Genomic DNA, 21,006 nt, shown 5'->3' with positions numbered 1-21,006 from the left:
TCAGAGGTCAGGAATAAAACTTTATTGTTTTCAGATTTCTTATCTGCATTCAAATAATTAGTTATCTGTCAAGAGATGTTTGACAAAGAGGCCAACTGCTCTTAGCTTTTTGTCACAGTAACCAATTAGAAAGTGGCCACGGTACAAGTTTCACTGGAATCAATCCAGGCACCACGTAGACTGCTGGGAGGGAAAGCTGAAAGGAGTTTGGTTTGCAAACCAAACAGAACAGTTCTCAAAGTGATTTGATATAAAAGCTGAAAAGGGGAGAGAAGCTCAGATAAACGCACACAGGAGGTACCACGAAGCAGATCAACCAGCTGATGCCTGCGCCGGCCACTGCGTGACCTTGCCTTGTCCGTAAGGGAACAGGCTTTGTGGGGAAGAGACCAAGAACTTGTCATCTGATGAATAAAGTCTTCCACGTTTCTTTCAGCTCTACACTCCCCTTTCTCTTATAAAATCCCCCCTGGCATCCAGAGGCAAGTGGAACTGGCCGGAATACCAGAAATTCCCATTTCACCTCCCTGTTGCAAAAATGAAACACAAACAAGTTCCTCCTCCTCCTCCCTCTTTCTGAGCGCAGAGAACTCTCGAAAGCTGCTTTGTACTTTGAGAACTCACAAGTCAGATCAACTGGGAACAAAGCAGCAAACAGCCATATTCATGTAATGGGAATCGGTAATTCCCCCCACCCACCTGACACGCACCTTGCGCGGAAAATTCCCACAACAATCCAACCATTTTAAACAATTCTCTTTCCAGCCCTATTAACTCCGATGCCTAAAAATGGCGAAGCAACGCAAAGTGAAGACACCCGGTGCAGCAGAGTTAGGGCAGCTCAAACAAACCGCTCTTTCAGCTTCCGGCTACAGACCGAGAGAAAACCCAGACACTGCTGGTGGAAACTTCCCACGGCTTCACTGAGGAACAGTTCTGCCCATGTGCTGCGGGGTTTTCTTCCTGTTTATGTGATCAAAATGACGAAATTACCCACATTTGGAATGTGCCTACCACCACAGCACCTGGGTGCTTTATTAAAGAACAAAAAAAAACCCTAAACAAACAACAAAAGCTGTCTGGCACGGCAGAGAAGACCTGTCACTCCAGAACCTGCTGGTCTCCTGTTGTTTATTCCTCATTTCAGGCGTATCTACTGAGTGATGATGAGGAAAAAAGCAACAGATGAGCTCCAGAAAAAGACCATCTTGTTTCAGGCAAGGTTTAGATCAGAGACGGAAGGAACACCCAGAGACCCAACTTCCCGTGAGGAGCAAGTAGCTAGTTCTAAAGCCTCCCATGAAGCTAGTTTCCCAGGAAAAGCCTTGTAGGAATAGGTTCTACGCTGCATTTACGCGTGTAACAGAACGTGTATCAATAAAGAAGGATCCTATCGGCCCGGAGTACAAATTGAGGTTATGCTCCACCACAACTGGGGCAGCCATTAACATTCGGTAACGTATTTGCCATCCTTATTGACAGGAGGCTCTATTTTGTCATTTCTGAATGTTACATTTTTAAAAAACACAGAGGCTTCTCTTTGCATAACTACATATGCTTCCCAGCGAGGACTGGGAGTCAAAAGGGAAGGGAAGTTAGCCCCCTTGGCTACTGTTTCATAGCCTTTGTGTAGCCAGCCTCACCTTGCTGGTTTAGTTCTGCATCTAACTTTTGCCTGTTTCCCCATCACACCCAGATTTCTAGACCAAAATACCAAATTATAGTGTCAAATAATGGGGGTGAGGGGTGGGGGGAGGAATCAAGTTATGCCTTTTTGCCCCGGTCCATGGTAAGGAGACATGTACCAGCCCCGAACAGGCCGCTGGTCACAACGTGAGCTCCAACTTCTCCAAGCAGAATGGAATTTCTCTGTGCTCCAAATTATTTTCAGCTATTTATAGCATACGTATGTTTCTGAATAGATTGTTTGTCTTTAATACACTGGGAGAGAACGTAAGTGCACAGACATATACACAGAACACAGGGAAGAAGATGGTAAAACCTCCCTCTGTCGGTTTCAGGTGCAGATATTCGTGTCCTAGAACCTCTCGGAGCTTCTCCTTCAATACAGAATAAAACCGCTGTTCCTCAGGGGGTCCCGGTTAACTTTTGAATCCAAAGATGCCCTTTATATATCCTGTAAGGCCACTCTTGGCCTTCTGCTCCACCTTGTCCTCCAGAGGTGGGAAAGCAACATGATTAAGGGCCAGGTCAAAGAACAAGGGTTTGCACGGAATGGGCTGGAAGCCCGGCGGGAAGTGCACGAGGCTGACTTGCTTGCTGACAAGAGAAGGATCCAGACAGAAAGTCTCAAACCGTTCCGAGAGTGGCTGAAAGAGACCAACGCAGAAACACAAATTGAACACACGTCAAATCAAAGATGACAAGGGTCAAACAAACCAAGAGGATTAAGCAGCAACTGAGACAAGAGAAGCTGAAGTTCCCTTGTGTGACATCTTGGGCCCTTGAAAATGATTTGAACCCGTCAGAGCATTGCTGCACGGTCTCTGGAAAAGCTTCCCATGTGCTAAGTTTAAAAAAAACAGATGCCACACCAGAAGCTGCAAGCAGCAGCCCAAGCAACCCCACCCTGTCAGCCACCTTTACAACTTGCAGAAAGAAAACAAGCCTAATAAAATCTCTTAAAGACATTAGTCATAGAATCACCAAACGGTTTGGGTTGGGTAGGACCTTAAAGATCATCTAGTTCCAACCCCCGGCCATGGGCAGGGAGACCTTGCACTAGACCAGGTGCTCAAAGCGCCGTCCAACCTGGCCATGGACGCTGCCAGGGATGGGGCATCCACAGCTGCTCTAGGCAACCTGTGCCAGTGCTTCATGAAGCTCATAGTGAAGAATTTCTTCCTTATATCTAGTCTAAATCTGCCCCCTTTCAGTTTAAAGTCATCACCCCTTGTCCTATCACTCCATGCCCTTGTAAAGAGTCCCTCTCCAGCTTTCTTGCAGGCTCCCTTCAGGTCCTGGAAGGCTGCTGTAATGTCTCCCCGCAGCCTTCTCTTCTCCAGGCTGAACAACCCCAGCTCTCTCAGCCTGGCCTCACAGGAGAGGGGCTCCAGCCCTCGGATCATCTTGGCGGCCCTCCTCTGGACTCGCTCCAACAGGTCCATGTCCTTCTTATGCTGGGGGACCAAACTCCAATTGGCATGACATTTCTTGAGTTGTAAGAGACACTCACTAACTGGTTAAAAGTAATACTCATTAAGAACACTACGGGAATTTGCCCGAGCTCTCAGCTCTTACCTTGCCATCCTTGACCTGAGATGGAGACTCAGTCTCATGAGTATCATTTGCATCTGCAAAATTGAAGAAAGAGAGGTAAGAATAACAGGCTAGATCTTGGCATAAATTAAGACTATCTCAGGAGTCAGCTGTCCTCTAAGCTTAGCTATGAGCCTTGCTTCCTGGGATACGGAAGACAATATTTTCAGTAGAATCAACTTGCTTTCTAGACTACGAGGATCACACACCCTCATCTACAGCCAACACGGCTCTCCAGTGATGGAGAGCTGCTCCTTTGCCTTGTCGTGAGAGGCTCCTGAAAGCAGCACCTAGTTTGAGTTCAGCACAAAGCAGCAGATGAGAAGACCCCAGTGGGGTCTGTTAAAGTGACAGTGTCATGGTTTTAGCTGGGATAGATTCATTTTCTTCCCTGCAGCTGGCGCAGCGCTGTGCTTTGGACTTAGTATGAAAACAACGTTGAGATAACACACCGATGTTTTGGTTGTTGCTGGGCAGTGCTTGTACTAGCCAAGGACTTTTCCAGCTTCCCACACTCTGCCGGGGGCACAAGGAGCCTGGAGGGGAGGGGGCACAGATGAGAGAGCGGATTCAAACTGGCCAAGGGGATATTCCATATCATGTAACGTCATGCCCAGTATGTTAACTGGGAGGAGCTGGCCGGGGCAGGGAGGCAGCGATCGCGGCTCGGGGACGGGCAGTGTCGGTCGGCAGGTGGTGATCGGTTGTATCGCTTGTGGTTTTGGGTTTTTTTCCTTTTTCCCTTTTCCTTTTTATTATATTACCATTATTGTTATTATCATAATCATTATTATTATTTTATTTTAATTATTAAACTGTTCTTATCTCAACCCACAAGTACTTTTTTGTGCTTTTGCTCTTCCGATTCTCTTCCCATCCCGCAGGAGTGGGGGCAGTGAGCGAGCGGCTGCGGGGTGTTTAGTTGCCGACAGGGACTGAACCACGACAGACAGTAAGGCAATAAAAGACAAGGCAATCTGTTACTTGTCTTGGGTTTCCAGCAACAGGCACAGCAAAAACAGCCATCCGAGACATTACAAAGTTCACCCCCAAAGTTCCTCATGCCTGGTCAACACTGACAAGGAGCAGAACATCACTGCTCCCCCCTTCCTCAGTAGTTCTCTCAGCTAGCAAAACCGGGATGAGTAAGGCCAACTTGTTTGCAGCAAAAAAACCCCAGAATCACTAAACAGAATGTTCTGTGCAGGTTACCACAAGAGGTGCCCATCCTCACAAAGCGTTTTCGCATCTCTGGGCGGGTAGCAAGATGCCAGACATCTAGTCAGTGGTTGCCTATCTGCGCTACACACAGCTAGAAAAAGCTAGAACCAGGTGGGGGGGAAATGTTTTCCAGAGCCTACATAGATCAGAGTGAAGTGGAAAAACATTTGGAACGCCCGAAAAACTAATAAAATAGCTGCAGGGGCGTTACTGAAGAGTCATTAGACTCTAGTATAATCGCGCAACTCACCTAATATAGCTGCCGCTTGCAAGGAGTATTTCTCTGCATTGACTTGAGTGATCAGGTCCTGAACATCAGGCAGCTCCTAGGTCGTTAAAGAAAATTATCTGAGACCTTGAAATGTGCCAGAGTTTAAGAGTTAAGGCAAACATAAAACCTGACAAAGTAAGAAGTAAGAAACTAAGTCCCAGTGCTGGTAAGCCTTCCCAGAAGAGGAAAAGCTACAGTGCAGCCCTTCAGGCATTACACAAGTAGCATGACAATGTGCGAAAGCGTGGTAAATTGTTATGGGGTTGTTACAGCAAGTTACAACTGCCAAGCAAGTGGCCACTGAACCATTTTCACATCATTAGAACCTCTCTACTATAGTGTGTCAAACAGTCACACTTGTATTACTCTTCTCCCTTCTTAAACATCAGTCTTGAATTGTAATGGTCGGGCACCTAGTTGACAACAAATGCTGGGGCAGAGCTTCTTCATAAATTTCAGCTCCCTTCTACACACAGGCTCCTACCTTCAAGCTGTTCTTATAAGCTCCAGCTCCTGACTGAACTTCGCGGGCATATTTCAGCACTCTCTCATACAAAACAAGAGCTTCACTCCATTTTTTTACCAGGACGTAGGACTGTGCAATGAAGAAACACCTGCAAGAGTAAAGAGGGGCTCACTGACATGTTTGTCATCCGTACCTTTTGCCAACTCCAATGACTAATAAGATATTATTAAGAGGCACTGGCCAGCTTCTCTTAGCATCCAGCCTTCATTTCACAGAAGGGAAGGGGAAACTGCATCAAAGCCCTGTACAGCACACAGGGCTTTGGAATAATAACCTTTGAAGATGTAATCCCTGCTAAAGAAAACCTGGCTGCTTCTCAGTCACCTGTAAGCTTTGTACACAAGCGTCTTCAATCCAATCTCTTTTTGGAAGTTCTTGTCCTCTTCTAGGCCAGGAAGCTGTGTCAGTTCCACGAGGTTCTGTGCAAAAGAGAGTCAGAGGAACAAATGCAGGCGTTGTTTTCCTCTGGAATCTGCTGGAGTAAGAGAAAGCTGCCCCTTTTAACAAGTCAACAGTACACTCCCATGGAAATAGTTTCCAGTTTTTCTAATTATCAGCATGCTAACCTTGTGCAGGACACTCACTGAAACTTGTGCAAGCTTGCCCTCAGGACAGATTTCCTGATACAAACAGGAATGAGGACAAAGACTCCTCAGACTTCACATGAAGCAATTCTTTCATAAGGCATTTCCCTTTCCCATTCACAACTGCTTCAGCCACAGGCTCCCACAGTTAATTGAAAATTTATGTGAGAAACTGAGAAACTGCTTATGAAGACGACGGACATTATAAGTATTTTCAGCTCCTACTTTTTCTGGCCAGCAGGCACTACGGCAGCCATCAGGGTGCTGCACAAAATAGTCAGAAAAACTATTTAAAAACTGCATTAGGGTGTAAAACCAAGGGCATCCATTCTAGCAGCGTTTTCTGTTTATTTATTTGTGCGTCATGTAGACGAAGGACGTCTTCAACAAGGTCACTGTAGGTACTGAGCTGCTCTTCAGACTTCACAGACAGTTCACTTGCTCTGCTCTATTTTCTACAACAGCTTTTTGTACCAAAGTTCTCCAGTTAGTATGAAGAATTGGATTTGTTTTCCTAGCATTACCTGCAAAATGATATCGTAAAGACGGATTAGGTCCTGAGGCCGTGGTGTGCGCTTGCCATCCTCTTCTGATCGCTGCTGCTGCAGCAGTGCCTTCTGCAGAGACTTTGCCATGCTTTCGTTGCGCTTGATGGCTGTTGACAGCTTGATGTAAGTCAAATAACTAAAAAGATAAAAGAGAAAATATCATTAGCAGACTGTCAGAACTACTCACACATAAATCTTTGTTCTGAAGAGAACTCCTCTCCCCAGTCTAAGCTGATACTAGAAGGGGAAAAAAAAACACCTGAAAGGTCAACATGAGAGTCTTCAGCAAAATGTTTTCAAAGCTGCACGAATCAGATCCTTATCCGTACAGTCATCCTTTCAGATCTGAGAGGCCCAGAACAAAAACCCCATAAACCAAAACCAAACAAAAATAAAATCTTGACACAAGAGCACGACTTCTTCACGCTAGTACAGGCAGCAGTGTTTGCCCATTACCTGTGTAAGTACTGGATGTTGGACACCTTCCCAGAATCATTTTCCAGAGTGTGTTCCCGCTGCTTCTGCAGAAATCAGGGACAAAACATTGCATCATTTACTTAAAACTGGCAGCTGAGGGAAGAAAACATCAGAAACAACTCAAGGTCTCCGTAAATCAGGGAAGTTATATCAGGCTCCTGGCAAAAGAACGAGGGCTTCTACATTGCTATTCACCCTCTCCAGTTCTGATGAGAATAAAATCCCAGCCACTTTTACTGTTAACCAAGTTTAAGGGTAACAAATCAGTCCCAAAGAAACACTATGTCGTCGAAAGCAGAAACATTGATGTTTGCTCCTTACCTGGTCCGGTTTCAAATCTTCCCGAACAGCCTGAATGGCATCTCTACACTCACTGAGTAAAGATTCAAACAAACGTTCCTTTGTCTCCTCATTTTCTGCCTAAGAGCAAAGGAAAGTTAAGATAGATATCTATTAGAAATTTTTGTATTTTGCATCCCACAATGCAAGAATTATCTGAGGAGATTGAACAAAGTTTCTCCTGAATTGTGGCTTTAAGATCCATGGGTAGCTAGAACTCCAATCCGTACCTGTCCACAACACGCTCTAGGGTGCAAACTGACAGAAACTGGGCGAGAATGTGGTCAGTGCTGAGAGTTCAGCAGCACTGAAGGCCTAGCACACACAGCTATGATTGCTTTATCCCTGCAACAGCTACCTTCCCAGCCACTCCCTCCCAGGATGGCACCCACATTGCTCCAGGAGCAGCAAAGGTTGGACTGCACTGTGAGGAAGGCCCAGCAACAGAAGAGCTGAGCATAACTGAACTGAAACGAACCAATGTAGATGGCTCTTGTCATGGTGATTTAAATTTTCTGATGTGGTAAAGTCCCGGTTTTGGCTGGGATAGAGTTAATTTTCTTCACTGTAGCTGGTACAGTGCTGTGCTTTGGACTTAGTATGAGAACAATGTCGGTAACACACTGATGTTTTAGTTGTTGCTGAGCAGGGCTTACACTAGTCAAGGACTGTTTCAGCTCCCCAGGCTCTGCCAGGGGCACAAGAGGCCCGGAGGGGAGGGGGCACAGCCAGGACAGCTGATCCAGACTGGCCAAAGGGACATTCCAGACCATATGGGGTCATGCCCAGTTTATTAAGTGGGGGAGTTGGCTGGGGAGAAGCAGCAATAGCGGCTTGGGGACTGGCAGCGTCGGTCGGCACGTGGTGAGCAGTTGCATCACTTCCACCCCGCCCCAGGTTTCACCTGTCTCATATCGTTTCCCTTTTTATTACATTATTATTACTATTCATTTTAATTATTAAACTGTTCTTATCTCAACCCACAAGTTTTCTTATTTTTGCTCTTCTGATTCTCTCCCATCCCACTGGGGTGGGGGCAGTGAGCGAGTGGCCGCGTGGGGCTTAGGTGCTGACTGGGGCTAAACCACAACAGGTAAGAACATGTAGATGATTATCATTTTTACACTCCCTCTCTAGTAATGCTCACAGTGGCGATAATTGGCTTGTTTGAAGCACTTTTTTAAAGTAACCCTGAATTTTAGTAGCAGGAGCGACTGAGTGCTTTTCTGTTGTCACCACAAGTTTTGTTAAAAACATGAAGCAACTTTGGCCTTCTGCCCCAAAACCAAAATTTGAAAACAACTTTTGAAAAACAAGTTGAAGCCCCATCTCTGCCTAATGGACTGGCATATCCTGTACCCAATTAAACAATGCACCCAAACCCAAACTCAGCTTCCATTCAGGTGACCGAGAACGTAACCGGATGGGGATCGCAGGACGCTTACTGATTCAGTAGGAGAAAACTGCACAGAAACAAACCTCAACCTTAGTAATCAAAGGAGGGGTTGAAGCGTATCAGCACTGCGTTACACCACTTCCATGTCATGCCAAAGCAGATGAACGCTGCTGCCACAGATTTGCAATTGCCCAGGTGAATAAAACACTGTCTAAAAGCACGCTCGGTTGTTTATTTTCAGTAGAGCTCTACAGTCTCTGCCTCTCCTCTTTTCAGGTTTGCAAAACCATTAAGAAATGTTATTTTTACTCCCTCACAAAACCTCAGGTATCTTGACCTGAAACAAAGGTGGTTTGGGGAGTTTGGGGTTTGGGTTTTTTTTTCCCTCAGATTTGCTGCAATAATTTTTAAGGTGGGACTAACTTCTCAGAATAACCAGAGACAAGTCTGACAGCATTCTCAACCTCACCCAGGGCAGCACAGCAATTTCACTGTATGCACAAAAATGAAAACAGACATAACTAAATCATCAGTCAAACACAAACAGAGAAAGGGCTGGGCTGTGCAATGAAACAAAGGCTTTCATTTCTACGCAAAAACTCCTAAGGTTAAATTAATTCTATATACAAATACACATATGTCCTGGTTCAGAAGATATCAGATCATAAAACCGAGATACAAGTGCTGCGACTGCTGATCCAAAGGCCCTGCTGGAACAGCACAGGTTCAGTCTTAAAGGGGTCCAAGGAACTGACCCCAGTGAAACCAAGTCTGAAAGTCTAGAAGTGCTCATTTCTAATTTTGGATTTGTCCTAAAACATTGTGTATCATCTCCGAAAGTTATTACCACCCATTTTTGCTACAGTTCTAGCTACCAGAGACAACCACAGAATCCCTGAGGCAATACCAGATAGGAGCACACTTCCATCGCTCTGCCCTTCAGCCCTCTTGCTTCTACCTGCTTGGAGTCAATGGGCCCTTGAAGTCATGCTTTCAAGTCTACAAAAGGGCTGACCCAAGTAATTTTAAACTTGGATTCGTATTTCAGTTCGGCCTATTTGCTCTGTTTCCCTCACTACCAACAGGACACTGAAGGCAACGATATGATTGTGCTGAGAATCTCAATTTTTACAGAAAACACACACTTGTGTTTGTTTCTAACCAAACCCTGAGGAGCACTGCTGTTACGTTAGGTTTCAACTTAGCGAAGACGAGAAGAAAGGTGCCGAAGATCCCAGGAACCCCCACAATACGTTTAGCTGAAGCTGGACTGCCCATCGCAGCTGACACAGCAACTGCAGAACTGCTTTCAGAAAGCCAAGTTTTAGCCCTCTGGGAATGTAAATGCTGCTGCTGCACGTTCAGCTCTTGCCACTACTAGTCATGATCCAGTACCACGAAACTCCTCTGTTTAGTGAGAGCTTCCAAGGAACACAAAGCAGGGTGAAAAATTCAGATCGCTGCTCTGCCACGGCTTTGTGGAACAAAGAGGGCAACTGAACTGAAAAGGTCCAGCTGCTAGCCTGGCAGGACCGAAGTTAAACGAGGGACCATTGAACTCCGAGCTGCACTTCCACCTGCTGGCCGTACTAACGTACTACCTACAACAAAATTCATTCAGCAACATACAGTTCATGACATTATGACAAGACTGGTTAACACTAATGTTTCCTACCCAGCTATATCCCATTTATCCTACTCACACTATCTTCTTAGCACGATCTCCTGCTCTTGCCCACTTGCCTTATACCTTTGTAGGGTTTTCATTTTATCATTTCTATTTATCATCATTATTCTCCTGGTGATGTTTTCTGATGCCAAAAAAAGCCCATCTTTAGTGGCAACAGTTGTTCCTAAAGATCCTTTCACCGCCTTCTCAAACAGCAAGTGTGTTGTATGCGGCCACTGGGAAGCAGGATACACCACCCGGGCACCATTTCCAAGGAAAAAGCTCCATGTGGAAAACTTGGCTGCAATACTAAAGACATGCATAGTGTGAGCCACTGGAAGTGTTTCAGAACTGTTGCATTTCTACGTCCTGACATTTAGTAATCCTCTTCCTGCTTTTGAGGATTTGCATAAACCAAGAAGAGAATGCTATAAACCTCATAGCACCCGCTTCACCTGGCAAATTGCTTTTTGTTGCTGAAAAAGGGTGATCAATACGTATCTTTTTCTTTTGGTTGCTCTGAAGTTGTGAGCGTTTGAGCAAGATACTTAAAGAAATGAGAGGAGTAATTCAAAACCAGTTACTCTTAAAACTATAACCTTCACTTCCAAGTGACTTACAAATAATAATGGTTATCACCCTGCTACTGGAAGGCAGTGCTTCTGTGCAGCGCAGCATTCAAAAGAGCAGTAATACTCAGAGCGGATCTCCCAGACCACCGCTCAGTAGGCTGTGGGAGCTACGCCCCACTGACACTTCAGCTTTGGGTTACAGTCAATATTCTCACTTTTAGCCTTCCAACCCCAAGTTTGAGAAAAAGATTATTCAAGTTTTTATTCACGTATTATCTTGCACGCTGAAGGAAAGAGGACAGTTAGAACACTGGCACTGGAGGTGGCCTCTGGGTTACCTGAACAATCGCTGCTTCGTTGTCGGCCAGCCCCAGCAAGAAGATCCTCACTTTGTCTATCTTCACTGGAACAGTTCTTCCTCTCCACTCCACCTCGCTCATTGTGGCTGCCTGCTTTGCTCGAGTTTGGGTAATCAGCGCCTGGAGAGAATGGTCTGAACTTATGAGCTTGAACTTTAAGGTATCCAAAACCGAGTCTTTCAAATCCACATTAAACTTGATTATTTTGAAATCAAAGGGCTTTTTAGGAAAGCGTAGTTTCCCATAGAGCCCAGGCTTGCTTGCTCTCTTCTGGTAAGTTTTGGCTGTGCTGCAGCAACATTTATGCTCAACAGAGTGATAATGAATGTTTCAACTTGAAGCATGCAAATAAGTTACCTCCAGCTTTTCTGCAAGAAGGCCTTCAGTGCCACCAGACCTCAATCTCATCTGCATCAACTCATTCATAGCAGATTGGTCACCTGAGAGAATTAACAACGCAAGATCACATTTCCAGCTGAGTTCACAAATTATTTTAATACAGAAAAGCTAATCAATAGATTTTATACTAGTAATTTGGGGACAAAGGGCAGATATTTGCAATTTCATTCTGACTTCATAAGCAAACTACTGCAAACGGGTATTTTGTCTTTTTACACAATACCTCATGCACTGTTGCAAAATGAGTATATTTCTCCACTGCTAAACTGCCCCAGAATGTGTGCAGAATTTGCCTACAATATACAATGTCACTTAGGCCAGTATTTAACTATCAAGTCAATATTCCTTTCTCACGAACAAGCCTTGCTCTTTGTTGGAGATTAGGTACCCCCCTTTCCTTACCAATATTATAGGCACAGTAGCGAATGTTGGGCGAGATCTCTTCCACACGCTGGTTATACAGTACAGCTTGCTCTTCTGTGAAAGCGTTGGCCAGTTTTTCGTATATGGTCCTATAGCAAAGAATAAATATTAACTCTGCAGTATGTGTCATTCTGTAAGATACTATCTTAAGGGACGAGTTTCTGCCTCTACTATGGAGGATGCTATTTCCGCCGTAGCACCTCCCAGTGAAGCCCACAATTAACTAAACAACTCATACGGTGGCTGTACTTACAGTATATAAAGTTATCAGACTGATCCAATACCATTTACTAAATGAAGTTGGTGAAGTGGGGGAACTCACTTGCATTTGTTGAAAGCCTCCATTGCTGCCTTCCACTCCTGGTGTTCAAAGCGGAGCATTCCTGTGAGGTAAGCCGTGTATGCCTGCAGACAGCGCAAGGGCGAGTTAATTTCCCCAAGACCGACAGCCCAGTTTGTACAACCTTCAGTAGGAAGGCTGCTGCGACGCCTACAGTAAGTGATTAAGCCTTGCCCTTTTCATTTGGTCTTCCCACAGAAGGCAACTGATTTGGATCACGGATACTAGCCACCTACCTTTTTTCCTTTTAACTGACACCGCTACATTTCTAAGGAGATGAAAGCAAAGATGTTTCTTGCTTGTTACACAATCAGCATGGCCCACTGATGTCACATAACTTTTTTCTCCCCCAGCAATAAGCTACAAAATGGCAGTTTTAATGAACTGAGCACCACTGCAGCCCCTTGTTCAGGGAGGCTGGTGTCACAACACAGTTGCTTTCTGTGTTCCAGGAACTGCAGCCTCAAGCCTTGTGTTCTAGGTGGCTACTTTAGGGCATTTAACAAATACTCAGCAGGTAAGCACAGCTTCTTAGGCTGTACTGCACCATCTCAGTGTCTCTCTATTCTTTTTACTTTTATTAAACGTACTGTTCTTCAAAGCGAGGACAATCATTTGATACACTTATTCAACTTCTAAACACCAGGTCCTCATCTTGGCTGGTGCCACTGGTTTTTGTGCAATTCCAGCAGCAGCATTACAGAAAGTCCAATCTGTTCAAAGGGAGACACTATCCAGGTTGAGAATCAGTCAATTTGGGTTATCTACGGCTAGATGAGAATAATCTCTTCACCCAAAATCAAAAGGTTTCTTGTTTGGCTTTTGATGTAAAATAAGATCAAAGTATTAGCGGTTACCTGAGCTTCCAGCTTTGTTTTGGCATCCACTCTGTTACTTTCACACAGTCGCTCCAGCTCCTCAGCGTGCTTCACAGCTTTGCGCAGACGAGAGAGCAAGTGAAAGCGTTTGCGAGGCTCTGTGTTTGCTTCCTGTTTCAGCTGCATGGCATAACTCCAGGCTCTCTCTGCATCCATCAGAATCAATAGCAAATACCTGTGGGGCAGGCGAAGATTAACAAAAAAAATGATGACATTCAAACAAGCATTACCACATCACCCCTAGCTCTTTGCCGTGTGATGTGCAGTTTGGTAGCAAAGGTTCAGCTTGGTTAATAAGAGGTAGATGCTCCTACTTCTTAACATTCTAAGCATGCAAAGTCGTATTACCCGTTTTCTACTGTATTTCCCACTACAGAAGCATCATCACCCAACTGAGGAAGACAGTTTGGTACCACTCTGTAGCACCACAGACATCGTGAAGACAATGGGATTTATTATTTTAGGTTGCTCTTCAAACTGGTTGAATAGGGGTAAACATGTCTGTTTTCCCGCCAGCTAATGCTATAATGCATCTGGCTCCTTAACCATACAGGTGAAGACAGCATCATGTTTTCTTTTCCCCACAAGAGAAGACAAGACAGCAGACACTTCAACTGTGTCAACAGCTGAGAAATGAGTCCAAGATCCTGGCTATTCTCTACGGATTTATCAGACAAGCATTCTGCCAAATTTATAAAATCTAATTAAAACTTGCAATGCAATATTTCTGTTCAACAGGAAGGAATTATGTCTCCAGCCACAGCCTTGCTGGCTATACCATTTATGTTATCACCATTTACGTTATGAGCATTCATATGGCTACCTTGCAACAGACCTGAATAAGCATTTCCTCTTTAATATCAAAGTAATTTACTGCTTCTGAAAAGAGCCCATTTTAACAACTGAGGGAAGAGAAGGAACTGGCTGTTGTTGCTCCCTCTTCCACTTGTTCTCATGACGAAGCAGGATGTGAACAGTGCCTCTTCCCCCTCACTGCAGCCCCAACTTTCATCTTTTATTAACATCAACAGCACACATCTCTGAAAAGAAGTACTTTCAAGTATGTTGTACAGAAGTTTTCCACTGCACCCACATGAAAACAGATCACTCGAAAGAAACCAGTGACTGTACCTGTTGTCTGAGAGAATCTCTTCAGTCACCTTCTTCCCAGTGAACTTGTGCCTGTTTCCCATCTTGAAGTTGAGAGTTTTTCGGAGCCGCCTTAGCCTTCGGGAGCAGTAACCCCTAAAGAAAAGACGACCACAGTCAGTTTGGCCAAAACCCAACTTTGTTTCTGCTTACTGCTCCCTCCAACCAGAAAAAAAAGGACTAAAGGCTGTGACAGGCAATGTTTTAACAACTAAGAACTCCATATACAACATATGGTAAGAGGTAGCTCAGAAACTACCTGGAAACCAGTGATTAATCGAATACAAGAAAGGCAAGAAGACACATCATAATTCCTGATCTTGAAAAATCAGAACAATGTTCTCTTTGATGTCTAACTGCTCTATGTACATTTATAGAAACTCAGTTCTGGAAGAGTATAGTGATTATCAGCGAGGTGTTAACAAGCAAACTCTCAAAGGGCAACAGAGAAACAACAGCCAGCCTGTATCCTCCTAAATGGAACAGTCACAGCACATTATGTCTAATGAAAAAAAGTGTACATTGCTTTACATGAAGCAACTTCTCAAGCGGTATTTACTTGGCAGATCATTTTTGTTGCCTGCTACAGTGGGTTTACATTTTAAATAAAGTAAGGCAAGTCAGGCTGTTAACTCCAAGACATCCACACTGTTTACTCACCTGTACCTCTGGAAGTCTCCATGTCGTAAACCATGCTGCTGCTGAGACTCCTTCACAATCTGAAGGACTGTGATTTGTGTTAAGGCAGATCGACAGCACAGTCTGTTACCAGTTCTTTGTTCTACCCCAGAATAATGGATGGGAACTCCATAGGCTCCATTAAGCAAACGCACTTTGGACAGAGGGACACCCAAAAACCTCCCACAAATGCACAGATGAGAGAACTGACAGGCCTGGAAGACCTCATGGCTCCAGTGCTTCCTTCAGAGCTTTGACTGTCATCAAGGCCAGGACTAAGGCGTACCACAATCACCTTGGCAAGACAATCACTGCTGCTGTTACTAGAGCTCGTTCCAGGATAACAAGCAACACCAACAGACGCATCTAGGCTAATACAACTGACTGCCCTAGCTACGCTGTGCCGCCCCACCAATCACACTTGTGACACAGTTTTGCTGGCAAAACTGAAATAGAGAGAAGCCTTCCTACCCTAAAGTGTCCCATGTCTCAGGAAAGAGAGAAGTACACCGAGCAGAATCACTGCTGCCCTTCTGACACAGCCTCCACAAACAAACTGCTTTCTGGATACTGAGAACCTCATAAAAAGAGCTTTTGGGAAATATTCAAGGTGCTTATTTTCTACTCAATTTTTCAACACATTTCTAGTTTTACTGCATATAACTGTAACAAGCACTCCATGACAGAACGCGCCAGCCTGGGGAGTGATGCTATCGCAAGTCACAATTTCCACCCAGTCTATGCATTCTTCAGTGTACTTGCTGATTTCTGTGCATCTTGTATTTACTTTACTCACTTAATTATGCTACCAAACAAAACCATGCTGTATTCTAGTAAATTTACTGATGAAATTCCATTTACAAGGCAATTTTTATTTTGCAAAAGAAAGTTTCTATAATAAACAAGAAATCTCTGTGTGTACGTATGCATATCCCAAAATTTCCCTTTTAGGCTTCACCAAGGAGGCTTTAAAAAAAGCCCTCAAAACCAAAACTAGACTATACAATGATGACATCAAAAGAAATACTATTACTATAGTTAAAGAAACCATCAGACTTTTCAAGTTCAAAATAGCAGACCTCTAAGCGTTTCCTTGGAATTACGCCTAAAAGAAAGTCTCTTTAGTTTCAAGTATTAAAAACCTACATCAATAGTTATTACACTGAATTAGTCTGCATTTGTGGAACAAACAAGTCAAACTGCAACGCCTCACATAGCCCTCCTTGTCCTCGCTGTCTACCTACGATTTTTTTCAGACTGTCCTTCAGTGTTTAGTGCCGTTACTCACTGAATTCATACCCCTTATTTTATTTACTTTTTCACTGGCTCAGGTACTCCTAACATCACCAGGGCAATTACTACTTCTCCATCGTACTCCACAGTTACTGACTTTACCACACCTGCCACGTGCTAAACAGAAAACTGCAGCCTTACAGAATCACAGAATCATTAAGGTTGGAAAAGACCTCTATGATCACCAAGTCCGACCAGCCCAACGCCCCCCGGCCTCCTAAACCACGTCCCCAAGTGCCACGTCTGCGTGTTTTTGAACCCCCCAGGGACGGTGACTCCCCCACCTCTCTGGGCAGCCTGTGCCAGGGCCTGACTGCTCTTGTGGTGAAGACATTTTCCCTCATCTCCAACCTAAACCTCCCCTGACGCAGCTTAAGATCATTTCCTCTGATCCCGTTTCACTTAAGTTTTCCTCTCAGCTAGAAGATAAAACTCAGCTCTATCACAGCTGCGCAGCTGGACTAGTTTCACATGAAAGTTTCGCATACAAAAAGGCCACATCAGATTTTGGAAGCGCTGAATCTAGAGGAGCCAGTCTGCCATCTCAGCATACCGATTAAGATTTATTTTATCACTATAGCCCACTTCAAGCATTCATATTACCAGCATAAGATTACTGACAGCCTGCTCTTATCTGCAGCACGCAGCCTAGCGCAGAGTCCTGCTCTGAAGGCTGACGACAGCTGTCACGCGGTTCGGAAGGAGAAGCTGCAAAGAATAAATCCACGTTTCAGAGGTGCAAAGCTGACTCCCCGATTTCACCCGAATCCAACCCAAATCCCCCCCTCACCGCCAGGGAGGGCGCCCAGCCCAGGCCGCCGCCCCGAGGCGCCCAGGCCAGCATGGCCCGGCCCCTCCGGGGCCCCGCGGCCGGCTCCCGCCTGAGGCACGGCTCGGGGCGGCCCGCAGCGCCTCCGCACCGGGCAGGGGCTCCCGCCGCCCGCCCGGCCTCTCCCGCGCTCCCCACAGGCCGCCACGTCCCCCCGCCGCCCACGGGGCCGGGCCTGCCACGTCCCCCCGCCACCTCCGCGGCGCAGGATGCTCTCCAGGCCCAGGCTGTCGCCGAGGCTGCCGGCCTGCGGCCCGGCCGGCCTCTCGTTCTCCTTGTTGTCCTCCGCGCCGCCGCCTCCCGCCCCGCCGCGGCCGCCGCCGCCGCCTCCCTGCCGCTCCGCCGCCATCTTGTGCCCGGGCCGCCGCCGCCGCCACCGCGTTGCATCATGGCCGCCGCGGGGGCAGACGGGAGAGGGGAGGACCCGGAACGGGGCGGGGGGAGCGGGGTCCGGGCGCGCTCGTGGAGGGGTAGGATGCCTCCCACCCCAGGCTGGATCGGGCCCTCCTTGCCCTCCTCACCCACCCCGGGACCGATACCCCTCCCAGCCCCCGCCTCAGGGTCACCCCCCAGACCTGTCCCCCTCACCTACCCCAGGGCTGATCCCACCTAGACTCCAAATCAGCCCCCAGGATCCAGCCCCCAGGATCGGGCCTCCAGCCCTGACCCCCTCCTCTACCCCAGGGTCAACTCCAGGACCAGCCCCCCCCCAGGCCCTGCACCCCTCACCTACCCCAGGCATGATCCCCCAACCCCCAAATCAGCCCCCAGAGTCGGTCCCCCAGCACTGATCCCCCAGGGTCACCCCCAGCCCCAGGGCCAGCCCCATCCCCCTCACCCACCCAGGGCTGACACACACACCCCAGGCCTCCCCCAGTCCCTGCTCAATGCCTGGCTAAAGGGCTGGCTCGGCCCTGCTCAGCACCAGTCAGGCAGCTGAAATCCATGAAACTGTGTTTCTCCTAATAAAGCACGTGTGATTTTGGGGTGTAGGTTTGGAGACCCTAATGAAAAGCTGCTCCGCAGGGCTGGCGCTGAGGTTTTCACCTCCGTGAGCTGGCTGATGCGAGCAAATGGCAGCACCTTCATCAACCAGAGCATCCCAGGACAGGGCTGGGGAGGGTCCTCACGCTCCCCCCCGGGGGCCTGTTTCTGGGAGCTGGGACACACGAGCGCTGCGGGACCAGCCCCCGCGGGGCGATGCTGTGCCTGGCCGGTGCAGGGCCGCCGGTGCCGCTGCGGCAGTCCCAGGGGAGCCTCTCCCCCCCAGGAGACCTTGGGGCTGTGCTGGTCTGGGCAGCCCTTGAGAAGGGTGGGTTTAAACTCCCCCAGGCCAAGCACTAGGCAAAATGTCCCCCCTCCGGCCACAGCACTTCTGTGGTGGCAGGGAACGCCTTTACCCCATCTGACTGTGCACCTGGTAAAGGAGGAGACTCTTTGCTGTTATTTAAAAGCCCCGAACAAGGCCCAAACCCAGGAGCCCTTCCCTGCAGCTATTTAAAGCTATAAACCCAAGGGAAGCAGTTAAGACCTGGTCCTCTTGCACAAGAGGTTTAAGTATCTGAACCAAGCTTAGAGATTCCACTTAGGGACAAACAGCAAGCTGTTTTCTGAATACTTACTGTCCTAAATACTTATGCAAACATAGCCATTATAACACTGAGCATTACTAGCTGCTCCGATAGCTGTTCCCACTGGGTTCACCCCCCAAGGCGTGCCTGTGCCCGCCTGGGGCTCTGCCTGCCCTTGGGGCCAGCGAGGCTGGCTGCAGTTTGCTGCTGCCGTGCTACAGCAAGCAGCACTCTCTGCTCCTCTCCCCTTCAGAGGGCTCAGGTATGACCTCTTATTTCTGATCTCAAAGCTCTCCTTTCCTTTTGTGGACGTGAAAGCTCAAAGGGGAAAAAGAAAACCCAAGTCCTCAAGCTGCAGCTTTCCACTGCAAACCTTTTAAGCCGTTTCTGTCTGCTCTGGGTTTCCACCGCATTTCCCAGGGATCCATTCCCTATCTAAACAAAACTGTGTATCAGGATGATGCTTGAACCAGGCAGAGACATGTCAGCTGAAGCCTCTTTTACAAACAACAGCTCCTCTCTCACGGCCGTGGCGGTTCAGACTGACCTGCATTAGGTTCTTCCTCATATGGTGGCACAAAGCTTTGCTGCTCCTTTGGAGTCTGGAGGTGGGAGGTTAAAAGGCTCGGTGAGTGGATTGCTGTGGCAGAGCTGGCTCTGCTCTTGCCCCAGGGCAGAGGGAGAGGAGGACAACACAAAGCTGTGGCACAGCACCAACCAGAGCCTTGGTTGAGAGCCTTGCAGCGAGGCAGTGGGTCTGAGCTGCCTTTGGCATCGCGGGGAGAGCTGCAGAGAATACATCCACTGAGGGTTATCGGCTCCAGAGACTCATGCCATGCACAGACCCCCCCCTGCGCCACCAGCCCCTGCATCCTGGGAGGGTTGGTAGCTTTACATGGCACCTTTTCCTTTCAGCCACCCTTGGAGGCCAGATCCCCAGCCTGCCGCACCCCTACCCAAATAACCCACCTACGTCTCAGGCCAGGAATTTGTTTTGCGGTTTCTGGATGGGAGATACTGCTACTGATCTTTGCGTACAGGCTACAGGTTATGAGTCGCGTTGCCGTTTGGGAAGAAACTGGGTGTTTTCCCTCATCTTTTTTAATAGTGTCACGATGCAGTGTGAAGGTAGACCTGGCCTCTCTGCGAGCTGACCACAGCTCAAGGGAGCTCAAAGACGCCACCAGTGTCAATAAACCCAAATGCCAGTGCCCTGCTGTGGGTGTTTGAGGGCACAGGGAGCTGAGGCAGCTGCTGAAGGGTGAGACCTCCCTGGGGATGGGCTTTCCCCAGGAGCCTTGCAACCTCCACGGCAGCGGCTGAGGATGCGGCGCAGCCCTTGCCGGGGGCAGAAGCGGCTCCCCGAGGGCGTGTGGCCAGCCTGGGGTCAGGAGAGGAAGGCAGAGCCACGCTGCTGTGTCTCAGCACCAACTTGTGCCCTGCCGGATGGCTGGCTTTCCCCTGCAAGGTAACATCAGGAGCAGAGCATCCCCACACCAAAGTGGTGTATTTGCTTCCCCACGAGCCTCATCTACATAGCCGAACAGGAGCAGGTTTGGTGGGGCTGCTCGTGGGCTGCCAAGGGTGAAAAGGGCTCCCTATGGCGTGGCAGCAATGTCACAGGGCTGTGACTGTCCCCCGACCTCCCAGCGCAGCTAGCAGGCTAGATCTGAACGTCCACTAAGACAACTGAGAAGCTGCGGAATGAGTTAGTTATGGAAGTAATTGGTATATTAAATATTTATCTCTCCATGGGAACAAAGCGAGGCAGCCTGGGGGCCAGAAGCATCATCCTCAGAGAGCTGATTGCACCCACCTGTCCTGAGACTCCCATCTGTGAAGGCTCTGAAGGAACAAATCAGGCAATTTTGCAGGAAGAAAAAGAAAACAGACGAGCAAAAGATTTGTTCTTGCTGCAGTGAATCATTACCCTGATCCCTCACCCCGGGGAAAAACACCGATTCTCTGCAAACCTGAGCTCACCTCTGGGGTGTTCTGGCGCAAGGGTTTAGCCGTGTGCTGGACAATTTGGACACTTTCACAGTCCGAGAGGACCTGATTCCTAAAAAACCAACCCCGCAGCCCCTAGGGTGAGACAAGCCCCCTCCCAGTGACCCCTGCAGGGGCGAGGAATAAGGAAACCCCCCCCGGACACCCCAGTTTGGCTGTGCAGCTCTCTTCGGGGTGCCCAGCTCCCTTCGGGGT

The 21,006-nt window shown here is 47.6% G+C and overlaps 1 protein-coding gene across 1 annotated transcript; it reads right to left on the bottom strand.

The window, feature by feature from the left end:
- Window positions 1-7: 7 nt before the first annotated feature.
- Window positions 8-17,616, bottom strand: SRP68 (signal recognition particle 68). The gene is made up of 16 exons (XM_064467358.1): window positions 17,444-17,616; window positions 15,091-15,157; window positions 14,413-14,526; window positions 13,261-13,456; window positions 12,386-12,468; window positions 12,043-12,152; window positions 11,599-11,681; window positions 11,221-11,361; window positions 7,228-7,326; window positions 6,886-6,950; window positions 6,406-6,565; window positions 5,622-5,716; window positions 5,256-5,385; window positions 4,751-4,826; window positions 3,262-3,314; window positions 8-2,330 (listed from the first exon to the last, which is right to left on the bottom strand). The coding sequence occupies exons 1-16, from the start codon at window positions 17,577-17,579 to the stop codon at window positions 2,103-2,105; spliced, it is 1,836 nt and encodes a 611-aa protein (XP_064323428.1). The 5' UTR covers window positions 17,580-17,616; the 3' UTR covers window positions 8-2,102.
- Window positions 17,617-21,006: the final 3,390 nt, after the last annotated feature.

Source organism: Phalacrocorax carbo, chromosome 16 (assembly GCF_963921805.1).
Source record: "Phalacrocorax carbo chromosome 16, bPhaCar2.1, whole genome shotgun sequence".
NCBI classification, from domain to species: domain Eukaryota; kingdom Metazoa; phylum Chordata; class Aves; order Suliformes; family Phalacrocoracidae; genus Phalacrocorax; species Phalacrocorax carbo.
This window is presented reverse-complemented; position numbering and strand designations above follow the sequence as displayed.